The sequence below is a fragment of the Nyctibius grandis genome, chromosome 3 (assembly GCF_013368605.1).
Source record: "Nyctibius grandis isolate bNycGra1 chromosome 3, bNycGra1.pri, whole genome shotgun sequence".
NCBI classification, from domain to species: domain Eukaryota; kingdom Metazoa; phylum Chordata; class Aves; order Nyctibiiformes; family Nyctibiidae; genus Nyctibius; species Nyctibius grandis.
Genome location: NC_090660.1, coordinates 86,470,821 through 86,497,672, shown reverse-complemented (window position 1 = coordinate 86,497,672; position 26,852 = coordinate 86,470,821). Strand labels below are relative to the sequence as shown.

At 42.3% G+C, this 26,852-nt stretch overlaps 1 protein-coding gene across 1 annotated transcript in view; it reads right to left on the bottom strand.

Moving 5' to 3' along the window:
* The window catches only part of SNTB1 (syntrophin beta 1), a 118,602-nt gene that overhangs the window by 19,885 nt on the left and 71,865 nt on the right, over positions 1 to 26,852 (bottom strand). Inside the window, exon 3 of the mRNA XM_068396174.1 lies at positions 21,629 to 21,836. Within this exon, the coding sequence (XP_068252275.1) occupies positions 21,629 to 21,836 (208 nt within the window). The remainder of the gene's footprint in view (positions 1 to 21,628; positions 21,837 to 26,852) is intronic.

Sequence of the window (26,852 nt, the reverse complement as noted above, 5' to 3'; positions counted from 1 at the left end):
TGCCCCTCTCCATGCTCTGCTCATCTCAGCTGACGTCACTGCTTACATTCCCAGGTGAAATTTCACTTCAAGTCAATGAAGCTGTAGATGTTTATACCAGAAGCAAACTTCTTTTTTTTTTTTTCTCTCCTAGACACACTGTGCCTCTAGATCAAACTCTTCAAGTATAAACCTTCAAAGAGAGAACATATTCAAACAAAACACACCCAAGTGCAGTGACGCATCCTTTTTGCTACTCGCAAACCTCTCTGCTCCTCATATACTCACCCTATGAAATGCAAACCCACTTTTTCCCTATGCACCTCTCTGGTTTACCTTTCCAAATTCAGAAAATATTTCATGCATGGCAGGGGTGAAACCTAATTTTTTTGTGTATAACAACGTGATGGCTGGACCTGGGATGACACCAAAGGAGACCTGCATTCACGTCTTGCTCGGCCACAGGCTTGTGGATGCGAGGATGCGCCTGAGCTCCGGCTGCTTCTGGATGCCTTTGCAGTGGTGGGGCATATCTGCGGTCTGAAGGACTGACTGCAAATAATGACATAGCAAGCTCAACGCTACCTGTACGAAATCTCCTGCTGGTTTTCTGGCAACCACTCACGTGCCTAAGGCCACTGCTTGCAATGTACCCTTAAAGAGTAACTCCTCTGATACACAGTGAACAGTATTTCAAAGAGGAGCCAGCTTGTTTTTCCTGCAGGCGATGGGGACCCCTGACCCCTTTAATGGGTATCACAGCTTCCAAATCTTTAATAGTTTTCACATATAATTAGTTGCCATAAAGACAATGGGCATCTCAGCGGAAATAAATCCTTTTACAAACGGTTTGGCCCTTTGCTCTTTCATCTGCTAGGTCTCCTTTTCGAAAGGTTTTTCTTTGAATTTCAGTTATTCATCTACTTCAGGCTGCCAGGAATGGATGAAAGAATACTTTTAATCTATGAGGCTCACAGATAATTAAATTAGAGGCCTCGGTCTACTCTGTAAAGCTGTTTTACGTTTTCATTAACTCCAAAGGGACATTTCAATTACATTCCCTGTTTAGTAAACAAATTATATATAGCCAGCAGACTCCACTGCAGCAAGTATCCAAAATGTGGCCTTTCAGAGAACTGCTCTGAAGGTTGCAAGTTTACGCTTACAGTAAGTGGTTTAACCCCCTTCTCTATCACCCCCTCCCAAATCCCGGAGCTACATTATCCCCTCAACACAGAGCACAGGAGGAGCAACCAAGAAAGAATTTTCTGAAACTTTTTTCTTGCTATTTTCCCTCCTCCCTCACTTAAAATCTCTCCGTGCTGACAAGAGCCAGCTTCCACACAGGCTGGGATATGTTCTGCTACATATTTCTTGCCTTTTCATCGTCTTTTGATGAAGGGCTATGTCCATGTTCAGAATAAATTTGATTCATTTACAGAAACCTACTTGTCAGTTCCTGAAAATAACAGCTGGGACTCAAAAGGATTTTTGGAAGACTAAGAGCTGTGATGCAGAAATACATCACGCAAACCCCAGCACATGCAACAACGCTGGTATTTCTGTGAGCTCATTTGACGGGAGACAATTTGCAATGCAGGAGTGGGTGTAAACGACAGGCGTAGGCAGGGGATATCAACACCTCCCATGCCACACGAAGATGAGATGTGTTTTGCTGCTAAACTTTGTCGTTTTAAAGAGGAAATAATGTGCACATTGTTTAGGAAAAAAAGCTAATGAAAATGTGTCTGGTTTTGTTCTCCTCTCACTTTGACCTCAGTGACAGCTCAAAGGTGGCTTATGCCATTATCAGATCTGGATTACAGTCAGTGCACACACAAAAATCCCCCAAAGGGCACAATATTGCCTCCTGTGAGCAGCGAGCGAGCGATGCACATGCTTGGCCATGGTGCCACTGCTGTGCGAGCAGCCAGAGCCACACAGGTCAGGCGGCAACCACAGCAGGGACCACGCTGAGCCACTTCTCGTGCTATCCTGAGCAGTGCTTGGGGGTACACTGGCAGCTACAGTTACAGGCACTGCTGAGTATGGACAGGACACCCATTCTCAAGACAGGTCTGTTCAAGTCTGAACTCCCTCTAAATATCCTTTAAAATGACAAGGTACAAGCCAACTTTTGTCAAAAGTAACACAGTCAACTACGTCAGCACAGCAAATACGTTCAAGCCAATGTCCTGACTCTCTGGACTAATAAGATTTTCAAACAGCTCTGGCTCATATCCAAATACCTCTAAATGTCAAGAGAAGCACCTCAGTCCTCTGTACTCACCCACACAAGAATGGCAGGTGATCTGAGACCTTTCCTACAGCCAAACAAGAATGCTCGATCCCAGGTTTGTAGTGGAGGTTTGCTCCAGAGCTCAGTGAAGTCAATTGGAGTTTTTCTAATGACTCTTTAGGTTTTGGACTAGGCCCTTGGGAAACAAGCCTGGAAGGCTGCATGTCTCCTACACTACAGAGAAGATGGAGCCAAATTCTTCTCAGTGGTGCACAGTGAGAGGATGGGATTCAATACCCATGAGTTGAAACAAGGGAAATTCTGATTTGATACTCAAAGAAACTCTTTCAGTATGTCATGGTGGTCAAACACTGGAACAGACTGTGAAATGTTCACCCATCGAGATAGATACAACATGACTAAGCAAGCTGGTCTAGTTGGCTCTGCTTGGAGCAGGGGAGGTGACATTTTAAGTATTAGTTATAAAAGAGGCACAGGGGAAGGAGGAAAAAGGGGAAGGAAAGACCATTAACCTTGGGCTTTTCTAATCAGTTATACAGATCAAACAAATGAACAGAAAGCCTGAAGAGTGGAGGCGAGCACAAAGCTGCTATGTTAAAGCAAAAACGTTCATGGAGCCGTTTTGCACATCAGGGTCAGCCCCAGAAGAAAAGGGATCATAGGTGTGAATGACATTGAGTTAGAGGCAAGAAAAGAGGCGGGGAGCTTTGGAAGCTCTACCACATCTCCTGTCCAACTGCTCAAGAATGGATACTGTTACTCAGTGGTGGTGAAAACCAATTTGCCCCAGGTATGCTCCAGGATACCAAAAACAACCACTATTCTCTGCTATGCCCTGCAGGTTGCTATATGCTGGAGTTTTGCTGTGAGCAGAGTTTTCTGTTCAAGCCAAGGTGAAGCATTTTATGAGACAGTTCATCATCATCAGTGGGGTATAATGGTAATTGTACAGGAGTAGAATCAATGTAAAGACACCAGAGTTGCAACTCACTGTCTCTAAAGAGTCTATAATTTACAATTGAATCTGACTTCAGCTGATCAAGTGGGTACCAGATTAGGATAAATGAGCAATAATACCCATTACCTCAAAAGATACACACATCTCATCTTTCAATTCAGTAGAAGCGCATGGATTTCTAATCATCAGCTCAAGAACACTCGTCAACAGCACCCAATCAAAGGTGGAGGTGGAGTTTTGATTTGGAAGCAGCTTGCAGTTTTTAATGATGGCTCAAACATGTAAAATGCCATTTAATATTATTACGGTGTCTGTTTGGGGAAGGACAGGTAATCATCAATGTCTACATTAAAACTACAGTGACTGAAATCTGTCCCAGAGGATGTTCTGTGCCTTCCTCTATCACACTGTCTTTCCAAATGTTCAGTCTCAGAAATGACGGCCCATCATGATGGGTACCTTTTCAAGACTGACAGATTTGACTACTTTACTCAAGGGTCATTATAAATCATAAGAGCTGGAAGAAAAAAATAGTAGGGGAACAATACAGAGAGAACAAGATGTTTCTTTGTCATTGTTATTATGTTGTCTCAAGGACAGTCCAGAATACTGCGTTGTTTCAGTCTATTGTGTCATTGATCAATATTCAGTAATGCTGATGGACTGCAATGCAACTAATGACCTCAAGCAAATGAGTGAATTCACTACACGCCTGGCACAAAAATGTATTATCTTCAAAAAACACTGATAAAATCTATATGTTATGCTTCATCAACTGGAATTTTGAACATGCTGAGAAATATTTGGAAGCCTTATTGAAAAAACAAAAATTCAAGTAGAATCCTTAATAATTTGGCTTAATTTTGGAAAAATGCGGAGCAGCCACAGGTTTCTGAAGTTTGGTGAAAATTAGTCACAATTTGAAATCCAAACCTGCTTATTTAGTTGCCTAAGTAAAGATCTATCACAAAAAAAGTTCCTATATTTGTCTTTTTTTATGATTTATTTACCTGGTTGTCATTTTTAAAGACATTCAGTTATTTGAGACCATATCTTTTTTTAAATGGATGGAAACAGAAAGTCTGTATCTCTGCCAACACAATGACAGATCTCCACAAGCTATCTAAGATACTCAAGGAATATACTTGCCTTCTTGCTGGGGAAAAAAAAGAATCTTAAACATGTAATTTTTGTTATAATTTTTTTATCATATTCAAAATTTTCTGATGGGCAGGATGATTTCTTTTTTTCCCAGAAACCCAGCTGAGCTCCAAGAGATCTCTGCCCACCAAACAGGTTTCCAGTTTGCTACACCTTGGCAACCAGTACGGAGAGCTGGAAGACCATCCAGTAGGTCTTCACAGTGGATCTCAGTATTGGTGGATCCCAGGGTGCCAGTAAAGGTAGAAAATTAACAGTTATTCGATTTAGTATCCAATTCGCTTTCTTTCACTCCTTAACCAGGACAAAGTTGAATTTTAACATCTTTGCCCTTTCAGAGAGCTCTGATTGATTTGGGATTTGTTAGTTTTCTAATGAATGGGTAATGAATACAAATAGGATCAAATCAAGAAGTGCCACCTGCCCCACTGAAAAGCTGAGAATACCCTTTTTCTGCCTTCCAAGAAGGCTTAAGCCAGTCACTGGTTCAGAAATGTGAATGCTTAGATCCATAGAAAGAGGTCTGAAGATGACCTGAAAGATGAATTCATTCAGCCTCTCCTCAGGAAAGGACAGACTTTGCTCCCAAGATTTGTCTAGCCTGGTCTGTAACACCTTCCGTGACAGAAATCACCAGCTACTCTCTCCTAGTCCTTGGCCAGTTTCACCATTAGGAAATTGTTGCCCATGCTGGAGCACGCGCCACTGTTGTCCTGGGGATACTGTGAGGTCACGTATCATTACATGCTTGGGAGACTAATAGAAAACTCAAATTTGTTTTTTTAGCTAAATGTCTTTTTAAGATGGTCATTACTCTAACCTTGCCGAAGTAATTTCAGGGGAGTGACGGTCACAGAGGAAATGGGCAAGTGGGAAGAATGGAAGAGAGAAAGTTCAGAGCTGGAGGATAACTGCAGTTCGTCACTGGTCCTGTGATTTGCTGGATAGCTGTCACCACTCCCTATCTGGTATAGGAAGAAACGCACACGCATCCCTAACGTTGCAAAAATAACGGACAAGGCAGCTTTAACAGGAAACCAATATTACCAACTCTAGCCAGCCAAAGCTCCCTGGGGAATGTCAAGTGGGGCTTGAAAATCAGTCTGAGGTTTGCTTGGTATCTAAAATACATTTTTAATTCTTGCTGATCTACCAAGCCTTTTTGCTTTGCTGACTTTCCATAGTTCCAAGCTTTTTTCTGTGGCTAAGAACCTACAATAAAAATGAGAGCTCAGCTTTCATAAAACCTCTTTATTTCAAAAGACAGTAGTAGAAGAAATATCCCTGAAGTACAAGTATTCAAGCTATGAGATTTGGACCTATGGTCAGGATGCCTCTTAAGAGGCATCACTTTCCCAGACCTGATGCTGCTTATATAACAATATCTGACAAGATCACAGCCCAGGGGTTTATGGCAACAACTCTTTTAATTAATCTACTATCTACAACAAAAATGTAGCAAATATTAAAGGGCCATACAATGAAGACAAACATAAAGAACCTTCTACTTGGCAGTTATCTATGCTGAGCTTTAAATTAGCCACGCAGGACAAATGCATTTAGTGCTGTGCCGTGTTATTTCATCGAGATTACTAAAAGATACACAATTAGGGCCATCAATTTACAGACCCAAATCCCACAAATATCAGCAAATTACATGCTATAAGCTATGCAATTTTGAAAGCTAATGCTCTTTATCTGGTTCTAATTCTCAGTGTTTCATATTTTTGCAATAATCACAGCATTTAACTACTCATAGGACAACTCTACTGAGAACTGAACATTCCCCTAGAAGAAAAACTTAGGAAGAATAAAGTTAATTTCCAAAGCTAGTATAAACAGATTGCATGCTACAGGTTATCTCTCTGGGACCAGGATGGGAAATGAAGGTTTCAGATTTAAGAATTATCCCAGAAATACATAATTTAATACAACAGAAACTTCCTGGTAACAGCATTAGACTTTCACATCTCTTAACAAACATGTCACATATCCAAAGAGAAATTATTTTTGGCACAGGAGATACATGATCTCATGAACCAACTGATTTCATCAATGGAAGACTCTTTCCTGCTGTGGGCTAATAAATCACCCCAGACAGCAACTGTCAACCATTTACAGTAAGAACTGTCTGAGGATAACACGAACATCATAGAGCTGCGATTACTTCTGCAGCTACATAAAAGTGAAAGAGGACAAACATGTATGGATATTATCAAAGTGACTACACCTAATTCTGCCCTTGGTATTAAAAATATATTTGCACTGAAGTCTCTGGGAAATTTTACAAATTAGTTCTTCCAGTTTTATTCCTACTGCGAAAATATTTGTCTTTTCATTGAGATCTCTTTTGTAGTCTGTACTGGCCTAAACACCTTACATATACTGGTATAAAAAATCTTAAGTAACTCAGTTGAGTAACACCAATATAAAACTGCAAAAAGAAAATTGGAAACCATGTACTTCAGTAACATTGTCATATGCAAATATTCATATAACCCATTTCAGAAGTATAGCAAATAGGATTGGGTATCATACCAGTGGTTTCATACCAAAATTTCTGAATTTTTAAATACCATGTCCTCATTGGCTTTATTTCCTTAGCCATATGGAAAACAGTCAGGCACAATTAACTATTTGTCAGAAAACAATCTATTAATTAACACCATTCTGTGCCAATGAGCTGAAAATCATGTTCTTTGCTTGCCAAAAAGCTTCCATTTCTGCCTCATGTTTGTGCTCAGAACTAAACATAGCTACAGATACGCTGCTTGGCATAACTGACCAAGGGAGAAAGGAACAACTGCTGCTGAGGTTTTTCAGAACCAGCAGCCAGCGAGATTTTTCTAAAGATAGGTAAGGGGTCAGCAGGGCTTCACCTCTGCATCTCGTAAAATTCTTTACTGACAGATCTTTGATTAAACTGAGCAGAAATAGATTAAATCTCAATTAAGACATTCATATTTGTGGCAGGGCTTGAAAGAGAAAAGAAAGTGAGGGGGGAGAGTAAGTTATAGTGTTTTCTAGGCTTAACCTTAAAAATACAGGACCTGACTTCAATTATATTTATATCCATTCAATTCTACTGACGTCAATGGATTTACTCCTAAATTATGCCAGATGGAAATCAGGCTAGCTATTACCACATCTTCATGCATATAACCATCACCCCTTTAAAAGTACCATTTATTCAAGCATGTCCTCAGACAACATGCATCCTCAGATAACCCAGATAAAATCAGAGGAAGGGGCAATCAGTGATGTGGAATGGCAGGGGAAAATTGCAGAGTGATAGAAGAAGAAGGGAAATAAGAGATCTGGAGCAAACGTCCTTGGCTGTTATCTGCACGTGCACATACCCTTCATTGCTGCTGAATCCTAGGCACCAAGCTGATAACCTCTGGGGCTGACACAAGACAACATGGTGGCTATTTACTTCCCTAGTAGAAAAGCAGCCTGTGATCTGTGTTACCTCTGAGATAGATATTCTTATATTTCATTTTTTAGTAGAGCAGCCTGCGACGCTGCTGCTTCCAAAACTTTGAACCCCTTTGCAGGTCCACGCAGGGCTACAGGTGCTTAACTGTTACTCGTTAGTGGTTGGCTCCTCTGACTGTTTTACAGAATTGTTCACTCGCTTGGATGCAATCCTATAACCACAAGCCATTCCTTCTGCTTGTGCTTGCAAATACCCAAGCAGCTGTTTCAAGTTATTTGAAGGGGCTGGAGACTGAGGTTTTACTTGACAGTGTCCAGGCTAATGGAAACTGATGATGTACGTGACTTTGATGAGTGCAAACAGCCCTTCTGTCCAATCTGAAGTGAAAGAACACAGGGAAGCTAAAATTCCTCTCTTTGAGGTCTCCTTGCAGCTGTGAAGACTTAATCTTATAGGGTTATGAAAGGTTCAAAGAAGGCTGGTCTTATTCTTGCCAACAGGGGATTTTTCAACACCTTCCAGCCCACTCAACAATTTGTACACCTGTCTGCACCCAGCGGTCTCTGCTGTGTGTCAGTGGGCTGCTTCTTCCACTGTCACCTTCCCGCAGGCTCCCATATCTCAGCTTCACCTCCCAGTCTCTTCCAGTGCTGTCCAACTCTTCCCTTCTCCCAGGCTCTATTCGTCTTTCTGCACTCGTCCATTTGGTTTATGTCCCACAGAAATAAAAATCACAGCAGAGACATGACGTCTCATGTGTGGTTCCATGTTTCCTCCTTCCTCTATCTTGCCTGCTCAGATGGTTAGTTTGGAGCAGGGTCTGCTTCTATGGGTACTGTTAATGCTGCAACCTCACTCCATGGCATTCCAGGTTTGGCTAGTCTCTAGGCCCTCTCATACTAACATACTTATGTTATTAACCACAACAATCACCACCAGAAACAGTGCTGCTCTCTTCCTCATTTCAAACTCTTGCAACAACAAAGTAGGAACCCAACCGTAAGTCAGCTCATCCTCAATAATCAGCTTTCCCAAAAAACACAAAAGCAGGGGGCTTCAAGACAAAAACATCACATAAAAGGTTCTCACACTACCCCATGCAGCTGTGCAATCCTTTTCCACACTGCTCCTCTTTGCAATACCTCCAGCTTCTTCCACCTCTTCCAGTTGCCTTTGCCTTGTTAACATCTGCCTGCAGTTTTGGGCATGCAGATTTAAACCTCTGTTTTGAAATTTTAGGTGGAGAACGTTAATGTATTCTTTAACCCTGTGTTCAGGGATCCAAAGAACATAGCAATAATACACATTTAAGTGAAATGAACACGCGTGTGTTTAAAACTAAAGTTTTAATGTATTTCCCCCTGACGGGCCCTGCAGGAAGCCTCACAGGTTGAGATAAGGCCAGAGACAACACCATGAAACCCTTCCTTTCATAGTAATGTACAAACTTTTCATTCCATAAACAAATAGGTAAGCTTCTACTTCCATAGCAGGCTTCTCCTCAAAGTGAACTTTTTAGAGCCATTTCCATAAACGTCACTGACATTTCCAGTATGAAGCACACAAAAGCAGCTATGTCCACACTATACACTGGCAGCCTACTCTGGCCTATGTCTGCAACTATTTTCAGCACAAGATCAACAAATGAATGTTTGCACAGCAGCATCTGCTCAGCAGAAATGTATAAATAAAAAAAGCCCCAACAATAACACGATGTGTTCACACAGTTTCAGGAATCTTCACTGCGGCTAACAGTCGTTAGCAACTACTGTTTAAAACCCAGGTGCTTCCTTCCAGCAGGGCTACTGTTACCGTACGAGCACCTGAAACTCAGGGAATCCAAGTAACATCTGAGAAAACCTTTGGTAAGTCCATTTGCCTTCAACAGCAACGCCATTAAGTTGGGAGCAGCAGGTCCAAACCCTCTACACAGAGTCTCTCCTTCTGATGTACACCCAAAGAAACAGCCACTTTGGCTCCAGAGCCCCTTTTTGTACCCTGACTATAGAACAGGACACTGTACAAGCTGATACACCCTGCCAAAGGAGGGGGTGGAAATCCTTGTACTTAAAAAAAAATGTTCCAGGGTATCCATCTGAATCTCTGAGGTGGTCCTCAACAGTCTTGCAGTTGGAGCTGGTGAGAATGGGTGTGCTTTTGCTGAAGTTGCTGGAGTTGCTGACAAGATGGTTCACTCTTCATAACAGTGTCCCATCTAAGTGCTACCATTTTCTAGCAACAACTTCTGACTTTTCTGGTCCCTATCTCCAATAAGTTTAACTTCTATCCCTCGCTATACCTGTGACTCTACTGCTGCTGTCTTGACTTTTCTGAAAAAGGACTAAGCTGTTAGAAGACAAAAATACTTAATGTCACTATTAGACCAGGAAAAAAATGTCACTCCATGGGACATTTCAGCAAGAGCAGCTCTAAAATGGACTGCAGAGTTTTCCATGGATCCTATTGTGTGGTTATTACTAAGGATGGTGTACCACATCTCTGTTGAAATGGCATTATTTCTGTGTGCTGTGCTCGTGCTGGAAAAAAATCCACTATCATTCCAACAAGTTCTGCCATGAGGTCAGGTGTGATACAACAGTACCTAATTTCTCTACCCTATGGTATGTCTGACAGGGTAAGTCCCCAATGCCTTGTGTGAGTGTGAGGCCACTTCAATTCTTTCATGTCCACCCTGTCCAGGCCTTGGTAACACTGCATGTATGGGGAACTCTACCAGGAACGATGCAAGGATGGAGCAGTTTCTCATTCATCTAGAGAACTTTGCTCTTCTGGAAGATCCTGTTTTGGATTCTCCTACCCACTGACCCCTCCTTCTCACCCTATCCCTTTCACACAGTTTTTCCTATCTTGCATCCAAAGTCTAATGTGAACACCAAAGTTTGCACCTCTATGTACTTTGGGTTTTTCCATTTGATTTCACTAGATTTTCTGTTTGAAGCAGTAATAGTCCTTCAGCCTTATTGATCAGTTTTCATTGCACAAAGAGAAGGACATAAAACTGTGTGTGACCTGTAGAAATCACATTTATTCTGTCTCTATTTCTCTGTCTCCTGCAGCTGGTTGTTTAGGGCTTACATTAAAACTGGAAATGTTGCTTTCTTACATAGTCCTTGTGCAACTCTTCCTCCCTTTCCTAATCCTTCAAGTGGAAAACAGCCAGGAGAAGGATATTGTGCATGTTGGAATTTTTGTCTGTCTCTCCATGGAGATGATTGATTAGCAAAATACTATCTCTCCTTAAATTTACAATTGTAAAATGAGATCAAAATCTGTCCCTTTGAAGGAAGTGTGACTTTTGGAAGTGATCAGAAACAGCTGGTTTCAAAACCAGTGGTGCTGGATGTTTGTGGTAATGCGACAATTGGTCTTAGGAATTTTACTTGTGAGGACCGAAGAACTTTGCTGAAGTATTGCTAAATAAGGTATCTACTAATCAAAAAAATACAGCAATGCTCCCAAATTCCTTGCAATGCCATAATAATAATTAGATGGTAATCTCTGACAAGGTTAAATTCAATGTTATTCAAAGGCTGTTCCCCAAAGTAGATTCCCTTTTGGTAGTAAAATCATTATCTTACTGTTCAAACATCCAGGCTTTCCTCTCTATTTCACAGTTCATAAAGCACCTTTATGGTGTTGAGATTTTTTTTTCCTGAACAGACAGAAGACAGTTTGTTTTTCCTGCCTTGATTAAATCCTACATCCCACAAGCAGTGAACCTGTGATACTGCTCTACTGTTTTTAATTGTCTCCTTCTATTAAGATGCCAGCACTGTATGTCTTTCCAGCAGCCCCGGCGTGATTTTGCTACATGCCTGGCATTAGCACTGTCGGGTCTGAGGTTAATGTGTACACTGTACAACTCATTAGCTGCATATTACTATCAGAGCCAAAAATCAACATGATTGATCCAACAATATGTTTGGGCTTGGGACCGAGACTCAAATGAGGTCTCACCAAAAGGAAATGTCAGCAACTTGGCACAGATTTTGCTGTGCACAGAAAAAGCTTTTCTTCCAAACTATTCATCAGGGAAGATACAAATGACAACTAATATGGGCCTCATTAAAAACGAGAAGAGGAAACCCCTTGGAGAGGGCAAGGAGGCTCCCTTGCTATCTTTTTTTTTCCCCAGTCCTTTCCTAAAGCTTTTATTTACGTTACAGTCAAGACAATGTGGAGCTTAAAGGTAGCTGTGGGGCTTGGGGTTTAGGAGACTCGTTAGACTAATTATCTTGATGCGCACTATTAATTACTGTCCAGTTAAGCAGAGAGGATAACTCTGCAGGCAGAAATAAATCTTTACAACTGAAGGATCTGGGGGCAGGTAATAAAAGGATTTTTTTATCAGTACTATTATTTCTTTTAGTTAAAACTCCAGTGTCAAAACGTTTCCCATTTTAAAATAAACAAAATAAAACAGACACAAGTTTAAGAGTGGGAGGGAGGAGGGGAACGATACAAGAAACCTTTTCAACCGTGGATTTGTTTCAAGTACAGTTCTTACGAGGATTTCACTTGTAACTCAAGCACCCTTGCCACAGTCAGGCCCTGAAATCAGTACTTCAAAATATGCTATTTTACATATGGTATCAGCATGTTCTTTCTTCCTCAGTAACCAAGGGTGTTGAAAATGCTATTGATACAACAACTAGGCTGTACGAGAAATACTTCCCTGCAGTCTCCAGAGTTGCTGTGTTGCAATGTAATTGTCTAATGGCGCATTTTTGTAAGGGCTGTCATGGTATTATGGGTATAATTTTATTTTTACAGGATACGATAATAAGGTAAAAGGCTGGCATTAATAGCCTTAGGAACCTATTACATAAACAGGGGTTGAGGATTAAAATTGGACTGGATTTGTAGAGTCTGCATTGAGTACATGTCTTGCCACACTGAAAATTATAATGCATATAACTTTTCCCTTTCCATTTTTTTTTTTTAAACTCTCCTATTCTTCTAAAGGTCAATCCCTCTTTCCAACAGAGAACGCAGCTTCTTCTCAAGGTATTTTTAGAAAATCTGTTTATTTTTCTCTGTTAACAGTTGTTTGGCAAAACAGGATACAAGGCATATATTGCTTCTGCTTGTACCAGCAGTGATACCCTGCCCTTCCACAACACCCCTCAAACATTAACCAGCTCATCTGTCCTAAAAGTGCTTGTGGGTAGGGACAACACACCTCTGATTGATTGCAAGCTGAGTGGGCAAAGTGGATGAAGCAACACTATGCAAAAAGACAGGGCAAAACCCCAAATGTTTTCCTCTAAATTAGGGCATTACTAGGAATGGCTCTGCTTTTGCCAGGAGTTTTCTCCATGGGGACCAGCCGAGGGTCCTGGGGGGAGAAGGGCTGCAGGGCAGAGAAGAGGGGGTTTTTATGGCCTATTCTGCTCCTTTCTAATCTATTTATGCATGCCATTAATCAAAAAGCTGAAATGGGAGTATTGTGCTAGGAAAAAAAAAAACGATGACTGGGGTGAGAGGAATTCATACTGGGCAGAGCCTGAAGGTCAACGTGCCCCTAATGGGCCCCTCCACTCCCCTGAAGGTGATTTTTAACTTCAGGAGATAAAACCAGCAAATGAGAACGAGGTAACTTTGAACAGAGAAAATGCAGCTCAACAGGAACTTAATGTTTGGAAAATCTAGGATTTTCTAAGACAGACAATACCTTTCCTGTCAAACTTCTTACATGCAGCCAGTAAGCAGAAAAATGTGAACAAGCAAACAGACACAGTGCAAGGGCGTAGCTCTTGCAAAACACTGTCTTTCTCAGTGCCCCTCACGTCACAGCAATGTGTAATCAGCGTAGATCAGCCCCGGGGATGTAAGAATAAATCTGTTTGTCCCGTACAACTGAAGCTGGATCTAGGGGCCGGAGAGTGAGCTGTGTGTCCACAGTGCTGCTTGGGTCAGCACAGTTGATGGGGGAGATGCTCAGGGCTTTGCTGTTGCTCCATCTGCATTTCCCTTGCTCTTTGCTTCAGCTGAGTTTGCCCCAAAGCATTGCCTTAATCCCAGCCTCCCCACCCTAGATAACTCCAAATGCCTGGCATGAGCTCCACACCCTCCCTAACCCACATGCTGGTCTGCAGGTCTCCCACCCTGCATCCCACAGCTGGGCAAGAACAGGCACTCCCCTTTCCTTCCCCACCACTGCTGACACCCCACTTGCACCAGCAGAAGGAGGCAGAACCACATCGGGGCAGAAGGAGACCGGTTGTTCTGGTGCTTAAGTGGGGAAGGGCACCCTCCGCTCTCCACTGACAGCAGGGCTGGATATGGGTTCAGTAAGAAGTCTCTGCTTCCTTATGCAATATGTGTTTTATTAAGGAGAGGCTCATGTTACATTTAAATTGCATTTGTAAACCAGGGAGCATCACTCCTTCACTGGCTGTCTTGCAATATTTACTGTCAGAGGCTGAGAGAAAAAAAGGCCTTTCACCTGCTTCTGAAGGAAGGAGAACAAAGCCTTCCTTCACATCATATCTGTATTTTTCCTGCTTTTTTTTCCAACTGAACTTGAGTGCAAATACATTCAAACACAGGCTTTCAAACCTGTGAAGCCCCAAAAGGTGAGCTGACCTGGCACATGCGTAAGGGGAGGTGGACCCTTTTGGACAGATCCAACTGCAGGGGCCAAGGCAAAAGATGGAGAGGCCCAACATCCTGAAAATTTAGCAAGATCTAGGAAGAAAATCCTTCATCTACCAAAATCTAGGAAGTCCCTTGTCCAGCAAAATCCAGCCCAGCCCAGCAGCTGTTCAGGTTTGGGTTATGTAGAAGAAAGAGTTAAGCATCCATGTTGCGGCAGCTGCGCCGTGCAAAGGACCACGCCAGGAGTGCTCCCACAGCCACCACCCCGCCACGTTGGAGGAACTGAGAGAAACAGCTCCCACACCCCGGGGAGGCAGTGACACCCCCCCGTTTCCTTTCAGCATCCTCTTCTCCTTCCAAGCTACAGCCCATCATTTCCCCCCTCAAACCCTGCCCCGGGTTTGTCGGCGGGACATCTGCAGAGGTCCCTCTTGCAGCAGAGCCACGGGCAACCACGTGGATCCCACCTGTGCTCCATGTCCCCCCCTGCCCGCACAGGCACAGCTGCCAGAGCAGAAGTCACGTCTCCAGGCTCACAATTCCTCCTGATGCAGGAAGGGAGAAGTCAAATAAAACTTCATGGCGGGATGACATTAAAAAAGAAATTTCTCGTCGTTCCTGGGGTTCATAGGAACAGCGATAGCAATATGCTGTATTTCATGGAAAAAGTTAAGTCAGTTGTTAGGACGGTTAGATCAAAACCGAGGCAGAGGGAGCGCGGGCAGGATGTGATTACCTCCTCTGGGATCTGGCCAGAACTAACGCAGCCCTCGTGGGAAGGGCGAGGGGACATGCAGGGCCCCGGTTTACACTTCAGCTCAATTTCTGCAAGAATAATTTAACACCTGAAGGCTACCACAGGCACAACAGTGCTCACTCGCTATTTAACTGTGCTCCGTAGTTATCTGATAGAGGGATTTTCCTTCACTACAACAACCAAACTGTACTGCAATAATACAGACTTCCGAGCTCAGGTCCTTCATGCATTTACCATCATATTCCTATATTTTTTCATAAATTATTTACACTTATTCTTCTTTCCAATCCCCTTGCACTGGGCACTTCTGCCTGATTTAGATTTATCATTTGCTAGGCTCTCATTGACATGGGAAGAAATAGCACGTGGTTATGGATAAAGACTCGCAAAGCCTTTAAAACTGTATGGTGAATGAAATGGCTGTTTTCAGCCCGAGTTTTCCTTAATATATCCGTTTACTGAAGGCACCTAAAGCAAGAAGGGAACAATGTTACTGCTGAGAAAAGTGGCCTGTGGAGGAACCTTGCTGAAGCTGGGAAAGGAAATTACTTTTCATGCTATTTCAGGTTTACGTCTTTCCTAAGAACAGGCCGATCGTTATCCCAGATAATGAAGACTGTTAATGTAATTAAGCGCTCTGTTGTGGTGTTTCACAACGCAAACAAATAAGTTCCCGAATTAATAAACTGCAAGGTTAAGTGACACACAGGGCAAAAGGAGGGTGCTTCATTTAGATGGAAGTGCTCCACAGCAAGTAATTAGCTGGGATTTAAAAGTATGGTTTCTAATTTAGGACACACAGAAGATTTTTCCAGTTTGAGATATGTGTAATCTCCAAAAGGTCAGATCAATTTTAACGTTATTACCAGCTGTATATTATCAATATGAGAAATCGGGTCCTTCTCTAATCACTCAAAATAGGAGGCCAGGACCAAATTGCCTTGCTATTCTTCCTGGGCATTACAGATGATGGGTAGTATTTCCAAACATGCCTAAATAATTAGTAAAGAAAACACAGACTGAAAGAACAGAACAAAAAAAAAAACCTGTAGAGATTAGAAATTGCAACGGAGACCATACTACAGGAATGTAATTTCTTTGCAAAGAAATTAAGCATTTGAGTAACAGCTTTCTTAGCGAACACCCATGTTTCCAGCAGGTTATTTATCTGGTTAAACCATATGCTGATTTGCACTAGGTGTTAATACACAGTACAACTAAAAACTCACTACAGTTTCAGCCTAAACACACACAGGTACTTTCCAGGGCCAGAACTCAGACCCAGTGATTACTACAACCCGAATTTTATTCCTGAACATGCCGCTGGTTCAGTCTGTGCAGCTTGACGAGGCAGCTAGCCCAGAGGAAGGGTTACACACTGCCTAAGGAGGCAGCCCTGTTTCCCAGTCCCTGCCCCTCTGCCACAGGTTCTCACTACTTCTCTTGCACTGGGATTTGCATTTGTTATAAAACCTGCAGAAAACTAACGCTACCCAACGAGTAATGAGTTTTGTACCAGCATTAACTATCTGATCAGGCTCACGGTCAGACAAGCACTGCCACCACCGTGATGGAAGAGCTGGAGAGCTAAGAGGGACGGCGGTGGCAGCCCCAGCCACAGACATGGCCATGCCAGGGTTTTTAAAACGCTGCCTAGCAGCTGCTGTGCTTCACGGGAAGGTGGTCAAAATCAGATATTCACAATGTTAAATAAAAGCAAAATGTTTTAACTATGTGATGGCTGGTGGTTTTCTTGTGCAAACACATTTTAAGCTCGCTTTTACAATTTGGAATTTATATAAAATTTTAAAACTGAAGTTCTTTGAAAGCTCATTTGTGATGTGAACAACAACACGGCCCTCTTGCTGTCTACTTGTTTTGCTAACCAGTGAACATACTTCCAAAGGAAATGGTAAACCAGAAACATTTTCATTTCATACTGGGGAAAAAAAAACCCTCAAATACACTCTCATGTCATTTGCCTAAATCTTGTTTGGACAGCTTGCACGGCTCGCAATCTTGCTGTTATCACCACCTCCTCTGAATTAGAGCGAGAGCAGGAAGATAAATATAATACTGCAATATACAGCTCGATACTGAAGAAGATCACTCTGCTGTGACATGCCTCGCGCTTCAGCTCTAACACAATGATATGGTTATCTAAAGTTTGAGGAGACTGAACCGCCTGTAATATATTAACACACTTTTCATTTCGGAGATAGTGTCAGGAGCTGAAAAATAACTCCGATTCACCGTGCCGCTTTGGTTATTTCCCCTCCATATCAGGTGTTTTCTCCCCTCTGATCCCCACAGCAGATTTGTGGGAGCAGCAACACGCTTGCCCTGCACAGGCAGAGCAACGGGAACGGAAACCAAGCGCTGGAGTTAAGATCGAGTAAGGAAAGCCTGTAAGGGCACTTCTTCTGCAGCTTCAAATATTAACTTTATAAAAGACAACTTGCAGCAACTCCTATTTTTAAGTTTCTCAAAGGAGCTTTGAGATAATTTTAAAGAAGCCTGTAAGACATTTGACATCCAGAAAGGAAACCAGTATCTGGCTGCAGAAGCGCTTTTTCTTTCCTCCAAGCCTATATTTAAAGTGTCACTGGAACAACAAAACTCAGGGTTTCATTTAGGTGTTTGTTTTTTTTTTTTTAACTGACCCAGCTACAAGCCTGGCACCTGGCTACAGCTTCGGCTTCCCCTAAAACCAGTCACGCTTTTGCTTGTGTGGCCGACGCTGAACTTGCAAAAGCTACTTTTGCAAAACCACTTTTGCCAGAACACCTTTTTGTGTTTGCATTAAAGAGGCAAAAATGTAGATAAAGCTTTTGCCAACGATATCTTGGTCTACTGGAGCAGACATTACAAAGTGACAAAATAAACTACCATTTCCTCAGTGTTTTAGCTCTCCAGTGCAAGAGCAGAATTTGCTCCTCACAAAGGAACTCAATGGTAGGTGGATAACCATGAGGAGAAAAGCAGCGATGCCTGTTTCAGCTCCTCTATAAGCCACGGGATATGCAGAACTATAAAAAAGTGGGGAAAAGAAACGTGGAAAAGACATTTCTACAAGGATTGAAAGCATTCCTGGAAAGAAGAGGGGCAATTAACACACACATGGAAAAGCTCCTCCATTACGATGACATTACTAATTTGGTTTTTTTTTTGTATTTGGTCACTAAAAAAAGGAAAGACCTGGACAGATTAAACTCACATGTAGCTGTTCCCTCCCACTTAGCTCGCCTGTTAATCCCACAGGTCTTGCTGAAGTGAAAAGACAAATATAAGAAAGAAAAGGTGATGGGGAGCACACATACTTCATCACTAACTGGTACTTGACATTCGTCATAGTTACAGAGAAGTTTTAGGATGTTGGTGACTAATACAACTCCCTAATCCTTGGCCAGCTTCAGAAACCCTTCCCATAAGGTCAAGGGCAGGACAAGGTTAGTGCCTTAATAAAAGAGGGAATATGGCATCTCTAATGATTGCTTCTGGCTGTTTTTCTCCTTACCTGTAAGAATGCCACAGTGAGCACTTGCTTTCTTAAAGTGATGCAGAGCTCTTTGCTCTACCTGCAGCTGGACCCTCACTACCCACCCTGAGACCTGATGGCGGACCTGTGAGATGGATGTTTCATGCTGAAGACCACAAATTTAGGGCTGTCATCACAGGGAAGTTTAGTGAAGGTGGAAGAACACTGTTAGCACACAACTTCTTAGTACCTGAGATAACCTACTATTTATTTTAATGTTACCTACCTGAGGGAGGCTCTGCTAATGAATCTATTTTTGTAGTACCATAAAGGTTGAAGTTTAGAGCTAAGTTTAGAGCAGAGACATATAAAAAATGTCAAACCAGGAAACAGCTTAATGAAAGCAGAGAGTAATCACAGCAAATTACAGTGAAATTTCTATGGGATTACATTTTGCATTCCCCAAACAAGCAGAGGAATTCGTCTCACTTAGCGTCGTTCCATTTTGCCGAGAATTCACTGTAAGGATATGCTACATAAGTAAAATAATGGGATGCCATAAAAGCTGTCTTAAAAGTTCCAGTCTAAGATGCTTTTCAAAACATAATTCAGACTTCTTCCCACTGCAGTCCATGGAAAAATAGCAAGATATGCCACAAAACATTACAAAGAAGAAAATTAATGGTAATATTAGGAGGGACACAAGGCACATGTTTTATTTTGTGGCTACTAGTAAAGAGGTCCCTTTCTAAACGCCAAAGTTTAGAAACCAACTAGTAGCAGATGTGGTAAGAAAGTGCACCCCAGGAGAAGAAAGCTGTGGTTCCTGCTGTGCTTCCAAAAATCACTGCAGAATTTAATCTCTCCCCACTGGCAAACCCAGGTTTTGCATGAGGAGCATCTAGGAAATACCTTGTGATCAGCACCTCACCTAGCTGCCTTGAACACCTCCTCTGAAACAGTATATATATATACAGGTTGCATATATACAGTATATATACCGTCCTTTCCCACCCTGCAGGTTATCTTTATTTCACCCAGGCTTTACAGCCCACAGTCCAGTAACAAAATAAAAGCAATTTCACATCGCTTTTTACCATATGTAGTGATTTTCTCTACTTTTCAACAGGTCTCCAACATGAGAAGAAGCTGGGAACTTTTGACCTCACTACGTTACTATTGCACAGCTCTGGATCGTTAGTTTAGTGAAAAAAACATGTTGACTTTTGGGTAACAATGTCACTGCATATCTCTCAAGGCTAATTCTTGATGACAGCCACTGTAAATACACTGGAATGTGCACAGAGCCGCAGCCTGGCCCTATTAAAGGCAACACAAGTTTCACCACTAAATTCAGCAGGACCTTGAACCAGTCCATAATGAGTAACACGAAATAAGATCTCAGTCCATAAGGAAAAAAAAAAGAGGAGAAAGAAGTGTGTGAATGGGATACTACATTAACTGTGAGGAGAGGAAATTCATAAACCAGAAGTGTGCCATGTGCCTGCTTAAAATAACCTATAAATATTTTATATATAAGGTCTATACGATCTGCTACAGAGCAGTTACCCTTTCAGGGAAGAAGATTTTGCAACAGAAAAAGCCTCTTATATTCAGCTTTTCTTAAGTTTATAGAAAGGGATACAAAAGGGAAAACAAGATTGAAGACCCCATGGCTGTACAGTTTAATACTGTTAAAATTTACTTACCAGTGCTTTGGTGTTTTAACCCCAATTTATTCCTCCAAATTTTTACATTTTCTACAGCACTAAGCCACAGAGTTGTGCTGTCCTCCCCACTCTGCAAGCTTGGAGAGAGGGATAGGAAAACATACAAAATCTACCTGAAAGGTTTTACAATCTTTGCCTTGCTACAAGTGGTGTGGACTGACCCATGTTTTGCTAAAACTTAGTGGTGTGCGTTCTTAAAGGATGCTAGATAGAAATATGGCAGCTGTACCTGTGGCTCCAATATTTTCATCTATAAAATCCCAGATAGATAGAGCTAAAATGTACAGTATTTTATTCAGGACGATTGCAGTCAGCTTTTCACGCCTGTGCTGGATGCACAGGTTGAAAGGGCAGTGTGCACATAGTGGCCACCTTCCCACGCACCCCAGCTGGAGAGGCAGAGATGCTCTGAACGACTGCGCAGGCAATAGCTGGATGGGAGGTATTTCTAGGCACAATTCTAACGCTGTTACCATCGCAAATCCACACTTATCCATTGGTACAGTGCCTAAAACAAATTCTGAGACTACTGATTTAAAACCAGATCATGTCATATTGATACCATCCCTGTGCATTCATGGGTTGGCTTTCACAGGTCAGAGATCCCAAACTACTTTCAAACTGAACACCAGGTTTCCCCTGTGGCGTAAAATATTTTGAGACTCAAACTGTGCAAGACACGGGCTAAGAGTTGCAATTGCAAGCTCAGCCTTCTACAAAGATCATCTCAAATGCAGGGGTACAATTGAAGAACAAGCTCCCAGGCACAGCGGGGACACCACCTCATGCTCCAGACCATGCCCAGCTCCTTCGGCCAGGCACAGTGGAGGGGTGGACCTTGGACCAAGTAACTGCTTACTTCGGAGGCTGAGAGTGGGAAGGTGACACCTCATATACGTGAACAGGAGACGTAACAGCAGGGGAGCTCAAGGCTGGAGTCAGTTTTTGTGACTCATGTCCCATGCCTGAACTTGACAGATCATGAGACACCTCCCAGAGAAGTCTTTGTTAATTGGCATAAAGAAGTGAAGACTCAGGGGATCTTCTAGGTTTTTTTTGGTTTTTTGGGTTTTTTTTGTTTTTTAAAAAGCACAAAAATTGGCACATTAAGGAAAGAAAGGTCTTCACAGAAAGCTAAATCAAAATCCAGAACCTCATTTAGCCTCTCCACTTCCAGACAAGGCTGAATTGAGGAACAAATAGCAAGAGAGAGCTTAGAAATGAAAATAAGAATGTTTTCATTACCTTTTCTGCAAGCCAGCCTAGATGCCTAATCTCTCGACTTCCAGCAATCCCTGTTTTACCCAGCTGGTCTCTGACCTCTGCAATCACCCTGGGGATGAGCTCATTGACACTGGAGTGGATGGCATTGAACCAGGCCTGGGCTGTAGCCGAATCCTTACTCCTGAGCACCACGGTGTGCTTGGCATCAGGTGAATGAACTTCAATAAGTCTAGAAAAATGGGGGGGAAAAACATTATGTTCACTCAGATACCGTTAGGTGGCTAAATTTATTACCTCACTTAGTGTTAGCAATGAGTTAAAAAGAAGGATACTGATATCAAGACCTAGCACTAAAAACTTACCTTTAGAACACCTGAACAGAGTAGAATCATCTTAACTGAAGCCAGGTCTGTACTGGCATTATGGTAAAATCCTTGAGAAGGGGATTTGCCAATGCTGATGAAATCCCACATCGAGCATGTCAATAGGAGTTTAAAATATTAAGGCAAGAGGACCATTCACCCATTAACATTCACCGACATGGAAACCACACAGAACTGCATGGGAGATGACTGCGGAGAAGCTGGGGATAAGCTGCTGCCTTCTTTAGCTGGGTATCACAGAATGCCCAGAGTTTCTCAATGTGATTATTTTACAGATACAGAGCTAAAGCAAAACCACCCTCAGCCCAAATGCAGGAGTTTTCTTAGGATTGCGCTGTGGTTTCAGTGACACCACTAAGCATCAGCCAGAAGCCCACTGCAACCGGCCTTCTCCAGGAGTTACCAACATCCTCAGTGCTCCATTTGGATCCTGCTAACGGCGGCAGCAAGAAAGTGTTAACCGCAACCATATGATTGCTGCTGGCAGGCATCTTTTACAGTTTTCCAAACTTCTGTGCAGAAAGATTTTTTTTTTCAAAAAAAACATGCCTACTAGATCATCCCGTGGGCTTCCACCCCACCACTGTGGTTTGAAAAGCACAGACGAACACAGCTTTCAGGAAAATGAATCCTGTCCATCGTGGTTATGGGATCTGTGTCAACACTTTTGCTAACAACAACAACAACAACAAAAATGCTTTGAGAAGCAGCTGCAGCTATTTCTGTTCTGTTCTCAGTTAAGTTATTAGTTATTAGTGGGGCTTTGTGTGCTCTTTATAGCTTCGTGGGCCGCTTTTAGTTGAACATTTGTAAAATAACCCACTAAGTAATAGTCCAGTTTATCTTTATGTAGTGATTGTAAAACCAAGCCCTGGTCATAGCCCATCACTCAGCTCTGTATCACATTTGTTCTTTTTCATTATACACGTGCAGCGACTGCCCCTGAACGTTACCCGCACAAATTCGACCTGAGATCTGAGCCTAAGCACGTACTTCTGTCCTGTGTATTGCTGCCTGATCTCTGGGACACATGACAACTCCTTTCTGTAGCAGAGAAGTAAATAGTTCAGTGGAATTTATTCAGGTTGAGGTTCAAGACAGTACTGTAATGCAAATATTTGTTATGCAATTAAAAATCCTGCAATTTGGAGCTTAGCTAACAAGTTTAATTAATTGGTTAAACCAGAGCAGAATCCAGAACAGAGAGCGACTCAAATGGGAGAGCAAGGACTGCGGGTCTTGTGTTTGTCCATTTTGGGAAGGGGAGGTCTCCACGTAGACACTACTGCTCTAAAGATAGAAAAGGTCATGATTTTCCAAACTCAGCAGCTGAACAGTTCAGGGTCCTAAATCACTGTTTGGATAGCTTAAAAAGTGGGTTGTTTTTTCAGAAAGCGCTGAGCCAACACAACAATGCATGTTTCTCAGTAAAGCTGCTGGAGCTCAGCACTGTCTGAAAATAAAGGCTCTTATTTAGCCGCTCCAGGATGCACTGAGGAAAATTCCTTGTCAGATGATGCAGATCTTGTGAATAAGAAAAGCTGTCTCCCCAACAGTTATGATTTTGCCATTTGTGTCTGATGATCATTAATATCACTCACATCTGCATTCCCACTGTATTCAGCGTTGGTGCGGCCTCACCTTGAGCACTGTGTGCAGTTCTGGGCCCCACCACTGCAGAAGGATGTCAAGGTCCTTGAATGCGTCCAGAGGAGGGCAACAAAGCTGGTGAAAGGGCTGGAAGGCATGTCCTACGAGGAGTGGCTAAAGACTTTGGGCTTGTCTAGTTTGGAGAAAAGGAGGCTGAGGGGCGACCTCATTGCTCTCTACAGCTTCCTGAGGAGGGGAAGTGGAGAGAGAGGTGCTGAGCTCTTCTCCCTGGTATCCAGTGACAGGATGCATGTGAATGGTTCAAGGCTGTGCCAGGAGAGGTTTAGACTGGACATTAGGAAGCATTTCCTTACTGAGAGGGTGGTCAAACACTGGAACAGGCTTCCTAGAGAGGTGGTCGATGCCCCAAGCCTGTCAGTGTTTAAGAGGCATTTGGACAATGCCCTTAATAACATGCTTTTACTTGGTCAGCCCTGAACTGGTCAAGCAGTAGGACCAGATGATCGTTGTAGGTCCCTTCCAACTGAAATAGTCTATTCTAGTCTAGCTACCACACCCTGGTCTGGCTTTCCATCAGAAACACTGCTCTCCCACTGCCTTATGAACCTGAGTTTGAACTTGTTCTTGTAGGCAGCTACCAATGGAAATAAACTGTACAGACCTGGATTTTCGAAGTACATTGTGGTAATCGGTGAAACATTGCTTATTACTTACAGAGCACTTTTTGGCAGGAGATCTCTCAGCATTTTACAAATGAGGTTAGTGACAGCATCCCCATTTCACCACCGAAAAAGTGGAAAGGTGCATAACCCAGACAAGGCAGGGAACAAGCCAGGAGCAGCACTCAGGATTTTCTGCAGTCTGTCCCATTTTAATAGTTCTTTTAAAGACAAAAATTATTTGGACATCACAGCAGTATTGTGATGTTTTTGAAAAATGTTAATGCACTGTATGGATTGTGTGAAACAATGCTCTTTACAAAGCCTGTGGTTTCTATAAGGGTACTCCCACCTCCAAAGTCTCTGCGTATCGTGCAGTAAACAAAGCGCTGAACAAGGACTATAAAGACAGAAGAATGTGCTGCTTTTTCAGTTGCAAAGGAACAGCAGCAAATCTATGTAATTTCTTTTTAAGTTAGAGTTGTAGCAGGCTTTGGTTTAAAAATAAATTATCTAAAACTGAAAGAGCTTCCAAATGGCAACTTGCTTCCCTCCAATTCGGAAAACACTTAAATTCTTACTTAAAGCAAGTGGATTAACATACAAACAAGTATTTTGCTGCTTGGGCCTTGATCAAAGTTTATTTCCCTTGATGGTGGCTATTTAAGTGTTTCTACAAGAGTTCTACCCCCTAAAATAATGAACATTTAGACACCTCTTTACAATTCTGTTTAAGTGATTGCAAACTATGCATATTCTAATATATGCACATTCCACTGTGATATCAACGTATATATTCTAGTATACATAAACACACACACACATACTGAGCCATGCCTGCAAAAATACCCATAAAATATCATTCCTCAGAGATTTCTGATGGGGCTATTTTGGGGACTGCTTGTCACTCATCAAAGTTTGATGGTGATACACTAATGACTGCAGAAAGTCTACCTCGTTCCCTGAGCTGAGTGACAGGAAGATTGGCCAATACATGCTACACTTCTCAAAAGTGAGTTCAAAACAGGAATAAGTGTTGCTTTGACAGCCCTGAAACTGAATCCTTTTATCCACAGCACTGATCCAGCCCATGGAATACATTTGCATGCATCGTTCCTGTGCAAGCTGCTAGGTAGGGTACCTTTTTTATTCATACCTTAAGGACAAAAGTCTAAATCTTCAACTGCCTGAACTCTGCTACTGGCTATTTTCTATAAGATCTGGGCACTAAACTATCTTTAAGAAGCTGAGCTTGCAGATTTCTCCTATCCATGACTCCTGTCTCCACAGTCAACTGGGATGGAGATACTAACAGAAACATGTAATCTTCCCGCAAATCCACGGGCTCCAACTGCAATCGGATGCAGAAAGCGCTCTGTCCCTATAAACTCTTCCCTTTTCTGCCTTTCAGCCTACGCTGCTTTGATTCACCAGTCCGTTTGGATGATGCTTTTTGTATAACAGCTGACTGATGGCATTTCCATATTTTTTTGAAAAGCAAAAAAATACCACTGACCTTAGTAAACTTCAACACTAAAGCACTTAAATGTTTCCAGCAGTCCAGCCATTGTAGCTTTGATTTGTTCCTTGGCTAAACTGACCACCGCTTACTGACTTCTGTTTATCTGCAGTTCAGTGATAAAGTTCCCTTAATTCCCCACTGAATTGAAATATTTAGGGCAATGCCACAGCTGTGTTTATTCTCACACTCCACCACAGTTATGTAAATACTGCATATGGAGCTGTTTCTGATAAAGCCCATACCAACCCAAAGGAATTATATGTTAGTTCTAGATGGCTGCCAAGATGCGCGGCATCTCTCCAGCTTGGCAATGCATATGAATGATATCACATTTTCTCAGAGATCATTTGGCAAACCTTATAATAAAAGAGTAATTTTCTCTCTCCTGCTCAAAGAGTCCCACTGAACTAAGGAGTGTTTCCAGCATTGCCTTCTCCACCCAAAGAAGATAGGGATGACACAAGACCCGGTGCCTCCAAATACTGTAATCTTGCAAAACTCGCTCCCTTGCTGCATCATCCAGAGCTTTTACTTTACTGAGGATCAGAAATTGAAATCAAATGTTTGATAGACCATACTCATTCCACATTTGATAAGGCCTCTTTCAGTAGGACTGTTCATTATCTAAGAAATACCTTTTATCAGATCTCTTGAAAGCACCGACCAGCATTGGCTCAGGACCAAATCAGGCACTGAGTCACGCTTTGTGCCTTTTCCCGGGTCAGATTATATATTCAGTGACTAATTAAAGTGTGGAGTAAATCCCTTGAAGTTAATGATAAGCTGGAGCCAGAGTCATTTGAGTCCATCACGCTACTTTGATTTTGCAGCAGCATAGCCAGGAACAAAACACTCTGCCATTGACTCTGGAAACTGAAAAAGGGATCGAGGGCCAAACTGCTCACTCTATTTCCTCCATCACTGACGGCACATGAAACCACGATAAGTATTTTTGTTGATTTCTGAGTGCACAAACACAGAAGCCTTCTCTGCATAAGGGGCGATTTAGAGGAACATAATCAGAGATGATATTTAAATAGTTGTAGGTTTTTGTTATAAAGCAAGTAAAA